Below are 12,907 nucleotides of genomic sequence, written 5' to 3' on the forward strand. Positions count from 1 at the left end.
TTCTGCAGCGCACCTCTGCAATACCAGGCCAGGTATTCCACCAGGCCCGCTAGCTTTGTTAACCCTCGTAAGACTTGGAGTACATCCCGATGCCAGATCCTCCGCCAGGTGGTGGTGTATGTTAGTGAGCAGTCAGGTCTGATAATAGGTCGTAGACCTATTGAGCCCGCAAGTAACCACAATGCTCTGCTACCCAAATTATATAAGATATCAGCACAAATTAAGCAGTTAGATTAATGACAAGACATTGTTGTTTTTTTTTAGAAACACAAAGTTTTATTGGGGTAGTTAAAAAAAATGCACATAATAATATCCACAACTATATAGAAATACACAAAGTTAAAGTTGATGTAATCAAGAGTGCTTTCAAGTATAATAATATAGTACGATGAATCACCTAGAATTAAAATTAAACATATTCTAAAGAAACTTTCACGAAAATCATTTAATAATAGTGTCTTACAGTAGAATGTCGATCACCAGAGTGCAAATAAAATCACTGAATCACCCTCCAATGAATGTCAATAATCTCACTGTCAATCAATTACTACAATCCAACGAATGGCAAAGACCTCAATAATATAAAATCTAGTGAACCCACTATCAATCATAATATTTAGGCTAATGACTCCAATTTTAATATGCTCAATGTCGAACAATATCTAACTTTATAACACCAATTCTATTGCATTAAAGGCAAATCAACATAATATTTAGACTATTAGTCTGAACGCAATGCCAACCCCAATTCTAGTTAATCCAATGCCAATTATAATATCCAAACTAATAACCCCAAATCTAATTAACCCAATGCCAATCATCATAATACCCAAGCTAATAAACCCAAATCTAACGAATCCAATCCCAATCATTATAATATAATCTAATAACCCCAACTCTAATGAATCCAATGCCAATCATCATAATACCCAAGCTAATAACCCCAATTCTATTGAACCCAATGCCAATCATCATAATACCCAACCAAGCTAATAAACCCAATTCTAATGAACTCAATATAGCATTCAGACAAAAATTTGGTATATTGGGAAAATGTATGTCAACTGTGTTTTGGTAAAACCCTTCAAGCCACATTTTGGGAATGTTACTTTACAGTGTTTACATGTAGAATAGTCTTCAAAGTACAACACAACATGGTAAAATAATTTTTGCTGATTAACCTGTGGAACTCCAGACCCTTTTTGAGGGAAATCAAAAATGAACTCTAAAGTGTTTCAAGTGCAAGCAATACTGTTAAATTTTTTATGCACTTCCTCATGGCATACAGGTTTAAATTGCTTATCAAAAAATTCCAGCTAGGGCGAAATTCCAATGCCAGCAGCGCATGAACTGTTTGTCGGCGGGAAAAAAAATCTTCTCACTTTTGCAGGAACTGGTTGTTTTAACACTAAAAACGAAATTTAGGCATACAATTTTTTTAGGTTATTTTGAGAAAATTGTTAGTGAAATTACTCTATCCTCAAATCTCTAATAAACAGAATTGCAATTTTTTCACTTTCATGAAAATATCCAAGATTTTAAATTAGTTTTATGAATTTGTAAACAATCTTTTTTTATCGTATCCTGTAAAGTTTTCATTTTGTGGCTTGAAAGGTTTTACCAAACCGCAGTCGATATGTATTATTCACTGATGTTTAGAGTAAATGCTACACAATAATTTGTAATGCACATTAAAAAAACCCCTTTTTGTTAAAACAGACCTGATAATGTATGATGTAATATGAATTACAGAAAAATTTAACTTGACTGAATATTGTAATTTATTATTTTGAATATTATAAAACCAAAGGCTTATTTTAATGTCAAAAATTGATAAATATTATTGACATTCTACTGCAGTTTTAAAATAACATCAATTATTAATTTAACAAACAATAATTATCATACACGTCTCCTGGACAATATTATTGTTCAAATCTATTGAATATGAATTTGTCATCTTATGGTTAAATTATTTTAAGTAGACCTTGATTATAATAATAATAATAATATAAAATATTCTTAATATTACTGGAATAAAAGAAAACATTAAATTATAACAATGGTAAAATATTGAAATAAACAATAGAAAAATAAATGAAACATAGCTCTAACATGAGCGAAGGCATGAAATCTCTATACATAATAATCTAGCATTGTTTTATAATAATGTTTATACAATGAAAGTTGTTTTTTTTACAATGAAAGACAAATTTCTTCCAAAGTTTTGTTGATAAATTTTCAAATCAATGCCTCTTAAACTCTTCGCCGAGATGGCGCCACTTTAGTTCACAGTTTGCATGCTGATAATCCCAGCAGCGGAATAAGCTTCAAAATTGTTAGTTGCTAGTATCCTTTACCTGACCTGACTTATGGACGAGGGATAGGCTGGCAATATTTTTAGCGCAACACACATTTATGCGAGTATAAGCCGTTACTGGTTGTGAGGCGGGTTAAGGAAGGAGCTGTCGGAAGGGAAATGTCAATGCAGATGTTAGGGAGGCCGGATTAAATGAGAGATTGTGGAAAATTTTTTACAAAATAATAAGTTAAAAAACGAGACTAATTCTCGTGCTGCCCATATCAGTACAGTTTCTGACTGATGAGCATAGAGTTAGTAGTCAGTCACCAGAGCGGTAGGTAGATAGTGTCAGAATCACGCTTGTTACTTTCCCACTTTCCTCTTTCCAATCTCCTTTCCCTCCCCATTTGGTTATGTTGTGAGGATGGGTCATTCCCACTGGCTCCCGACATTTGGAAGCAGCGCGAACTCTTGTGATTTAAGGCCTAATAACACGATAATGGATAATTTTCGGGATGGAGATTCAAAATGAATAGAAGAACCAATCAGGGAAAGGCGAACAAACCATCTTGCGCGGAGTACGGGAGGTCGCGTGACCGTCCCACTTTCGGTGAATGTCAATAAATGAATCTGCAGTATACAGGCAACTCGCATTGTAATATAACCATTCGGTCTTTGAAAATAAAATCTGCTTACGAATTACTAGTCCTTTTTACAATAGCGCGCAAATTGCTGGCTGCGTAAAAATATCCCAAATTGTTTAAACAAAAGTTCAGGTTTGTTTCCAAAATTTAATATTTTGTTGCAATATTTAGTTAAGACACTTTTACAAATGTGTTATATAACTGACCCACCTCACTCAATTTTAGTGTCGTTAGGCCAGGCTATTCTTTTAAGAAGGAACTTTCCCAAGTCCCACAATTCCCACAATGGACAGCTCTGCAAACCTTTGACTTACTTAGAGAAACTTTACTATCTGGTTATTTCAATATGTGCTCTTCGACGCTCAATATACGACTGATGTCAGAGTTAATTCAAAGCATTCTAGAACCCACCTGGTGCCAAAAATATGGTCATGTGGTTTGCCTTCAGGTCGTCGAAATGATACCCAGATTTCAAAGGGCAAGTCTATTGACATGGATGTCTATGATTTACCCAAAATAATCTTATTATCAGTATTTTTTTAACACAAATAAACCTGACTGAATAGATTAAATAATCACAAGATTTAACGTTAAACATAGGTTATCAAATGAACACATATAACTTAGTGATAAACATCTCTTATAGAAGGATACGTTGGCAGTTTTCTGTAAGGTTTATTTCCTCACAAAAATGGTTATGGTTTTTAGAAACTGTGTTCTTACTTTTATTAAATTGCCGTGAAAATTTTCTGACACAACAAAAGCATTAATTTAAGATAAAAACTAAATGAAAAAGCAAATCTAAACAATTTCTACCGTGTTTTACCGAGGTTTTTAGAAAAATGATGATAGTTTTATCAAGAAGTGCCAAATATCAGTTGCGTGCAGTAATTTTATTTCTTAAAATATATATATTTTTTTAAATCAACCCAACAAAGTTTTTTTTAACTATAATACATCTATTTTCAAACATCTTTTTGAGTTTGACTGAGCATTGAACCATCCTACCCAGAAACTGGAGTCGACAACTCTACTAACCGAGCCAAATCCCGATTAGATAAGACCGACATTTATTTCATATATTAACTGCTGGAATTCCGCATGCGTATGCGTGATTGCGATCAAAATTTGATAGAATGCATTGTCATCGATAATGAGTATATCTGCCGAGTTTCAGCTCAATCAGATGTCGGGAAGTGGGTTAGTTTCACTCACGAAAATAAAAGTGAAATTCAAATGCACAGATGTATTTAAAAATGATTTTAATTCACAGATAAATTATTTGAATTAAAATAGAATAGCTGAACACATCAAATAACTGTTCTACATTAAAGAAAAAAAAATCACTACACGCAACTGTAAAAAATCTAACAAGTGATTTTAATTAATTGATTATCATTTTTAACCCGATTATTTATCATTTAACTATAAAAAAAAAAACAAAAAGAAAAAAATTTCAGTCATTCCCTCTTAGCATTAATACAATTATTATATAAACAGAATTTCTTGTGACATTCAATTCTTTACCAAATCTGTCGAGTTAAAGAAAGCTTGTGGTGGTATTACACCACTCCTGAGTTAACGGCCGATTAGTGCTACTCGTCGAGTAGCACTAATATGTTTCACCATCGCTGAGTAACGCATGCTTACCCATCAAGAAAATGACTGTTTTAGTTCTATGTTAATCCAATGATTAAAGTTAAATGACGAGTAATTATTCAACAGTTTACCCAGAGGTGGCGAAATACCCTGTATTATGTTGTTATTCGCTTCATTAGGGAGGTAAAAAAACTAAAACTTTGTTGAAAGGCGTATTAAAAAAAAAAATATATATACATATACGTAGGCAACACAATATGATATGTTTAAATGATTTAAAAAATCACATTAGCTTACAGATGCAGTGGCAAAAATTCTACATGGAAAATTTTAAATTCAACAATGCGAAAGGCAATATGTATTAAATATCTTTACTACCATTATTCATAGAGTTAGCATTTCACTTAGTAATAATTATTTACAATACAAATTAAATAATGTCGAATCAAGAATATTTATATCAATAAAAACACAGTTATTAAAAATACACACTATCCAGCAACAAAAGTCGGTTATAAAAATTGAAATTATCAGAATATAATTCGTAAGCGATGGAAAGCAAAATTGGAAAGGAAAAACTAAAGTTGTTCTTGAACGGTTAATTATTATTATTTTTTTAAACAAATATTCTAACGGACGCGTATACTATATCATCTATTCCGGATGGTTATTTAGTAAAACCAATAATAATTGATGCTTGGCATCAGAAATAATGATTGAACGTAAAGTACATACACACAATAACAATTATTTTATCCTAATATCTAGTCAGTTTCGCTTCTCCCAAACCACAGTCCCATTTTTCCATCAATTTTCTTTATAAGTAACAGTCAGAATACATTTTCATAATAAATTAAGCTAAATCTTTTTTAAATATGCAATACAGCTTGGTAACGGCTGCAAAAGGAAAATGATAAGATAAAAATAATTGTATTCATGCTATCTTTCTTTTAACCTTTACAACGCTGGCTGTTTCAACACAATTTCATCACATGAGACATTCACGCGCGGGTTTAGCAGTAAATGGTTCCCGTATGCGATAGCCACATATGTAGTCAGTTTTTGTTGATTTTAAGATATGATCGTTACCCTCTCCACCCAGACCAAACAGCAAACAGTACGTTTAGCAGCAGACGTATGGGAATCTTGTTTGAGTGTCATAAACAGTCATACAAATTCCGTTTTCTACTAATAAAAACACTAAATTCAGTAATTACTCCACACTAAAATATCACTCAAATCATTGCAATAGTTTCGACAACACTTGCAGAGTGATTCACATATGCTGAATTGTGAATGAGTAAAGAAACAAACATTTACCACGTGGGAAATTATGTTTGACCAAAATTGGCGGCCATCTTGGCTGTTAGAGATTTTACAATAGGCCTACATAAAAAAAAATGTTTAGTCTTAATCTGAGAGTCACAGTGAATCATTCATAATGAAAACTGAATTCTCCAAATCAGTCGACTGTCTACAAAATACATTGTGAAAGCATTTCAAACTCAATTTAAGGGCATTCAAATGCGAAAGTCACACTTAAAAAATTTTCACTCGATTGAAATCAAAACAATCATTTGTACTCATTCAATAAGAGAGCAAAACTTGATAAAAATAAAAATAATGGAAACAAATGTCACTTCAAAATAAACATACATTAATTGTCATTAAATAAATCGGCGAAACATCGGCAATTCATTGGGTCACTGGCGGGAATAAGTGACACGCAGAACTCTTGACCTTAAAGTTGTGATAGTCATTACACATTACTTATATTATATCAAACGGATAATCATATTTCTTGGTGGTTCATTAGGTCACTGACGGGAATGAGCGACATGCGGAACTCAAACGACAATTTAACCTCAAAGTCATATCAAATAATTTCACATTACATGTGTTAAATCAATCAGCAAAGCATATCTCTTGATGGTTCATTAAATCACTGGCAGGAATGAGTGACATGCAGAACTCACACGGCAGTTTGACCTCGAATTCGTCGAAGTTATATGGTCCCATCGCTTCTTCGGGGCTATTGACGATGACGTTCTGACGGACTTCCTCAATTCGCTGGCGATCCTGGTTCGGTTGCATCTGGGCGAGGTGGCGAGGGGTGCGGGCTGCGTTGATCTTGACACGTGGTGCCGGGTGGCCGTCTGGTGTATTGGGCGGGGCAGCGTGGACGTTGTCGATGGCGTTGCGGTTCTGACGGTCTTTAGGGGGGAGGATGCTCGTGGCGAGGGGGTTGCAGCCGGTCTGAAGAGAGAAATCAATAAAAAATACTTATTACACTCATAAATGACAAGTATAAGGCCTGTTTCGTTGAAGTATAAGGCCTTTCTTACACGGAGATACTTACAAGCTACATGATTGTGATGCAAACACAAGTCGCATACTGATATACTACCCTTTGCTGGTTTCTGTACACTGCTCTACCCGAATTATACTAAACATGATTTTTCACGTCGAACTAATTCAATGTCAAGTAACTCTAGAGATGGAGACAACATTGTTTTTCTCTATCTTTATTATATGTTTAGGTATCTGGTAAGGAGACAATGAAAGATGATAATTCTGTTGTGTCACAGCGTTTATTTCGAGTCAGTAGAGTTGCGCAGTTAGGAGATGACTCTGGACCGATGAGGATGACACCAGGTGTAGACGGTGATAACGGCAATAGAGTGGTCGAGGCGGTAGTCAGTGAGTCAACACCGCATTGGTGGAGACCGGACTCGAGGATGTGTTCAGCACTGGTGAAGACGTGGAGTCTTCCGGGTACTCCAGTGTGAACGAGGTAGCCGAAGGTACGATGGACCTGATCGGCAGATGTACGGGAGATGCAGGCCGGCGACGATGCCGTGGGGCCTAGGCGCAGACCGGCGAAGGTGTCGCAGGGTCGCTAGACGCCTGAGGTCAGCGCTGGCCAGGAATGTTAGCCGGGGCCAGGGCGCTGATGTGATCCCGAGAAGTCCATAATGATTTGTAGTCCGTGCAGAGCCGGGTGTAAGTGATGGTCCTGTAGAGGTGTGGTGTAGTAACAGCTGGGCGCGATGCGGGGGGAACTGGCCATAGCAGCCGACTCCTCAGTACGCAGCAAGCAGTCGCAGCGCTAGCTTATTGTTCACTCGTAAAACTGCTAATTAATGACTGACTAAGTACTTCTGGGCGCGTCTCATTATATAGCCGCCCGATGCGTCGAGAACATTCAGATCTTGTAGGTAGAAACGCCGAACGCTCGCATTGTGTCTAGAGCGTTCCCGCTACAATACGTTTTGCATTGGCGAACGTTCTAGAATATTCTCGTAGCGTCGCTACATATGCATAAAAAACAATCTAAAAGAAGATGTTGGGTTCACCCATACAACGAAATAAATATTAATTGTAGGGCATTCGTCGCCGCCAAGAAACCACACGAGAATGATGTCAAATTAACTTTTTTTTCCAACCTCAATCACACTTTCTCCACTAATTCCTTTCTTACGTATTCCAGTAAATTGTGGTTATTTATAAATACTCCAGAACAAATTTAACATTCAAATCATGTTCGGACACCATTTCAGCCAAACAAGTAATAGATTCGTATACAACTGGTGTAGCGTGCTACTAGCACTGTCGGCAGCGTGCAACTGACGTCAAACTCTTTGTCGACGTATTGTGTTATGTACGAACACTAGCAAAATAGTGTGGCGGATACTCACGAGCGATAAGCATATGGTACACGCACAGAACTAGTATGTAGTTTATGGCAACATTTCCAATGTAAACAACACCAAGCTGCAATATTACACAAGGTGTGATTTTTAGAATATTATACATGTTTTGTTATGGGTTTTACGGAAGAAATTAATCAATTCATTAAAAGATGTGTGACTGGTTTGAATGAAATATTAATTCAATTAGTATCATGATACATAAAGCAAATGTATACCAACCTCGTGGGTAACCAAATCAGTGGCAGAAACCATCATGTTGCAGAATTCACAGGGTATCATGACATCACTCAGATCGCCATTGTCCATTCTGAAAGAATTAATTTCAACATCAAAAATAAATATCGCTGAGTCATCTTCAAATTCCTCCTATCATCATAGGTCCTGAGGGAAATTAGAAATGAGTGGATCTAAAAGGGGATGCTGTGTGGACGGTCGTTTTAAGGAAAGAAATGAGAGGAAGTTCTGGTAAGGAAAAAGGTATGAGGGGTGGGTAGGAATTTGGGGGTCAGCGTGTCCAGGAGCAACAGACGTATGAATCGACCCCTCCAACTGCAATGAGAGTCCTGCCAGAGAGGTCAAAAGGCCTTCTTCAATCAGTCTCTCTGGATCCGGCCTGGGAATGCAGTAGGTGGCCAGATGCTTCCGCCGCCTCAGAAAACCTCACCCCATGAAACTGGGCACCTCTGCTAGTCACCAAACATGGGAGAGGTGTTATTTATCCAATAAATTTCATCACCATTCGGTTTCAATTCCATTTCTGAGAATTCTACGGACACAAAATTAGGTTTGACCAAGATCGGTGGTCATCTCGGCAGTGTTAATTCTTCAGACTAATTTGTTCGCTTTTGGGAACTCATATGGTCTCACAGAAATCGTTGTCTTCCTTACTGTTGTGGTGAGAAATATGATCAAAGCTGTGTTAGAAAGAGAAAACACCACGCTTTATATACTAATCATGAAGTTACCACAGAAGAATTTGTATGTGCAACTTTATAAGACTAAAAGTACCGACCGCGATTGGAAAAAAAAAAACTTATGAGACAAGAAAGTGAGGTGACGATAACGTTTGTAATATATTTGTCTAATAAAAATAAGTGTGCTTTTATATATTTTTAGGTATCAGTAATTTTTGTTACAGTAAACGTAAAGTCAAAAAAATTTATATTTCAAAAAATACATGAGAGCGTATTTCATCACTTTTCAAAAACAGTTTTTAGTTTTCGGATGCGTTCAGGAATGTTACATTTATTTGGATTTAACTGCAAAGCGGAAATTCTCCGACTGTCTGACAGAATATGAGAGGAGTTAAGATATTTATTACAAAGCTTAATTTACATACATTATTATTTGTATTTATGTATTTGTGATGAAAAGTTTAAACAAAAAATATATTTTAATTATTGAAGACAATATTAGCGATTCCTAAACAAAAAATTAAAACAGAAAAAGATACGGTCACATCTAGGACTTGAACCCAGAACCCTTGCCTTGCCGGAGCACCGCTCTACCAACTGAGTTAATGGGACCCTATCTCCTTCGGTCATATTTAACTGTATCATACTTCGAATAAGAACTACCAACATTGTCTTCATTTTCTCACTGTAAATTTTTTATTACATTTTGAGGTTTTACTCATTAAGTTATTCCACAAATAAAAATATATATTTACCCTAAGTCTTCTAGGGCTATTGGAGAGTGTCGTTCATAGGCTTCCAGCTGTGCCATATTGACCCACGAATTGTCCACTTTCTCGTCTGGTCGTAGTGCCCTCAAATTATTAGTCCTAGCGTCTTGGACCCGGCCGCTCTCCGGAGACTTTCGTTGTGACCTGTCATTGACTGGCCACTCATTAGTCAGCCGTGGATTATTAACCATCCCGCCATCGTCTGCCCTGGGATTCTCAGCTACAAGATTGGCCGTTCTGGAATTAGGCACTCTGGTATTATTAGACCTGGGATTGTTAATTCTGGCGACGTCCCTGACGTTTTCCACTTTAGCGAAGTTCGCTGAAGGATTGTCTACTTTGGCTCGGAGGTTGCCTCCCCAATGGGAATCTTCGCCTTTAGGATAGCCCCAATTGTCAGTATTATATCCCGGACTTTCGGGAGTTATGGCAACATCGCTTCGGGAGTTTTCGGAGTTGGGGGCGTTAGTCCAGTCACTTTGGGCGGGATCGCGTGACCAAGCATTGCTCTCCATTCCGTTGACTATGTTCTCATTAGCCAGGAATCTCAAGAAGGCCTTCTGTTCTGTGATTTGTTTCTTATCCGTGTTCTTACATTTTTGCTGAAAAACGAAATAAGCAATGAAATAATGTTAAACATAAAATATATTTTCTCTAATGAAATTATAAATTTATTGACGTGTTTCTTGGAAATTATTGGAATGTACCTACCTAAAAGAAAATACCTATGAAGTGATCGTTAATGCAAATACATATAAAAGATGGTTCTTATCACATTCAAGCGTAAAGTTCAGAAGTTGTAGTGGGGTACTGTATCTTAGGATCACTGTGGGGTAAGAGGGGGCTGCGGGCGGATGTTACAAACTATTTCAAACAAATTTGAATCACTATCGGTAAGCACAAATACATTGAAACTTGCATTCTTCAAAATACTTTGCCTGCATTTAGTGATACATTTAGAAAATACATAGTATAAAACAAAGTCGCTATCTGCGTCTGTCTGTTTGTGCGCTAGTTCTTCTAAACTACGCAACGGATTTTATATGGTGTTCACTATCATTTAGAGCAGAGGTTCCCAAAGTGGTCTATATGGACCCCCAGGGGTCGATATCGGCATGCTGGGGGTCTATGTCAGCGAGAAAAAAATTTGGGGGTCCACAAGATTCAAATGGGGGTACATACGAGTGGACCCCCATTTACCTCAAGTAAACATTTAGGAGTTCCGTAAATGACACAATAGACCTAACACAAAAATAATAGACTGAGAAATTACTTATTTGATATTTCGTAAAGTTGTTAATTGAGGTATATAAATAGAGTCTAGTTCCTTTTCTTGTCAGAATTAATATATTCAAGCAGAACATTGCACATTGGAAGCCGCGAATTTTCCTAGTTCCACAACTTGTTTTTGAAAAACGTCCAAGATAATAATGACGTTCAACATTTAAATGCACTTCACACAGACTTGAAAACTAAGTTTAAGGACATTTTGGCTAAGGAAATGCAACGTTGAAGAATCGGATATCATGTGACAAGAAGAACTGACCGGAATAAGCACTGACAAAGAACTTAAGGGGCAGTTCTGTAGGGCCAGCCACAGAAAGAAATTCCCGTTGCTTATCCTGCTTCATTTTCATTTGGTGTAATACCTCACAAGGGTGCCCCTGTCTGCACAATGTATAGACAGAGCAACTATACCGCCACCCGGTTGTTGAGCAGGCAAGGGAAGGGAATAATTTTACTAAAAAAATAAATGATTATCACATTGGACGTTAATAGTTTTAGGAAAACTCAATATTCGGCAGGCAGGGGGTCTACGGAAAAAAAAATATTTGGCAAGTGGTCTACGGGGCAAATAAGTTTGGGAACCTCTGATTTGGAGAATTTCTTTCGGGTAGTTTATATATGTATAATACATTCATATTATATTTATAGAACGTTGAGAAAAGTCTCCGAGTAATGTCGGGTACACGACTGCTAGTGTAAAATATAAAAAAAAAAAAAAAAAACACATATTTAAATTAGCACTTCTTGAACATATTAGTTTTTATTCATTGTCCGTTTTGTGCAAAATCATTAAGTACAATCAAACTAAGCTCAAGCCCGTATTATGATAGACATAAATTGGATCCATATTGAAAAAAACATGCATTTTGGACAGTTGAATAAATGTTCGTTGGAACTTTGCACATCGTAATCTTTACAATGCAATCTATCCCATCACGCAGCACATTTTAACACACATGTTTTAGTGAAACTTCATGGATCACGAATTATGCAACGTCCGTGTACGGGGATGGCCACCCATGGATGACATACACGACAGCCGCCTAGACAAGGCTAAACCCACGCAGGTCTTAAATACTGATTTAGCTGAAATGATGGAAGTGCCAATATACCTCATGGTCTAACAGCTGATCCGACAGCACCAGTTGCTGGCAATACTCGCAGGGCAGCTTTACAAAGTTGGCTCCCATCCTGGTATTGTGGGCGGCGGCCCCGTTCCTGGGCAGGTTCCATTGCTTGTTTCTGCAAACAACAGAGAAATTATAAATTAACAATAAAAAAAATTAATAAACCTATGTACCTAAAACTTCATAAGGTACTCTCTCAGTAAGAGAAAGTTGTTAAAAGCAAAAAATCAAGCTCTATGATTTGCCAGTATTCGAATGTCACATTCAGAAGGCCGCTTCGTGCCTAGACTCGGGAGCCAAACTTGTACACTGACGGGTTGGGTTATCTTATACACTTACACACTCAGTTGCAATATCTCTCGCTGATCATTTTACCAGTCACCAGGGATCATTATTGTTATTTTACAGTTCACTATACTCTACGACACTAGACATTCGACACTTGCTCTAGAAATGAAGACACTAGAGTATGAGCCGTCCACACGCCAACCATATTTGATGATGTCTACATTACACTCGCGTACACTCACTGTTGTAAAGTCAGTTAGACA

The 12,907-nt window shown here is 36.8% G+C and overlaps 1 protein-coding gene across 1 annotated transcript in view; it reads right to left on the reverse strand.

Annotated features, from left to right (window-relative positions):
• Positions 1-287: 287 nt before the first annotated feature.
• LOC149413165 (uncharacterized) overlaps positions 288-12,907 on the reverse strand; it is a 31,102-nt gene continuing 18,482 nt past the window's right edge. Inside the window, exons 7-10 of the mRNA XM_089644895.1 lie at positions 12,342-12,471; positions 9,928-10,544; positions 8,478-8,565; positions 288-6,801 (exon numbers count right to left, since the gene is read on the reverse strand). Coding sequence (XP_089501021.1) covers positions 6,451-6,801; positions 8,478-8,565; positions 9,928-10,544; positions 12,342-12,471 — 1,186 coding nt within the window. The 3' untranslated portion in view covers positions 288-6,450. The remainder of the gene's footprint in view (positions 6,802-8,477; positions 8,566-9,927; positions 10,545-12,341; positions 12,472-12,907) is intronic.

The sequence above is a fragment of the Hesperophylax consimilis genome, chromosome 22 (assembly GCF_061612785.1).
Source record: "Hesperophylax consimilis isolate HC1 chromosome 22, BYU_Hcon_1.0, whole genome shotgun sequence".
In the NCBI taxonomy this organism is placed as follows: Eukaryota; Metazoa; Arthropoda; class Insecta; order Trichoptera; family Limnephilidae; genus Hesperophylax; species Hesperophylax consimilis.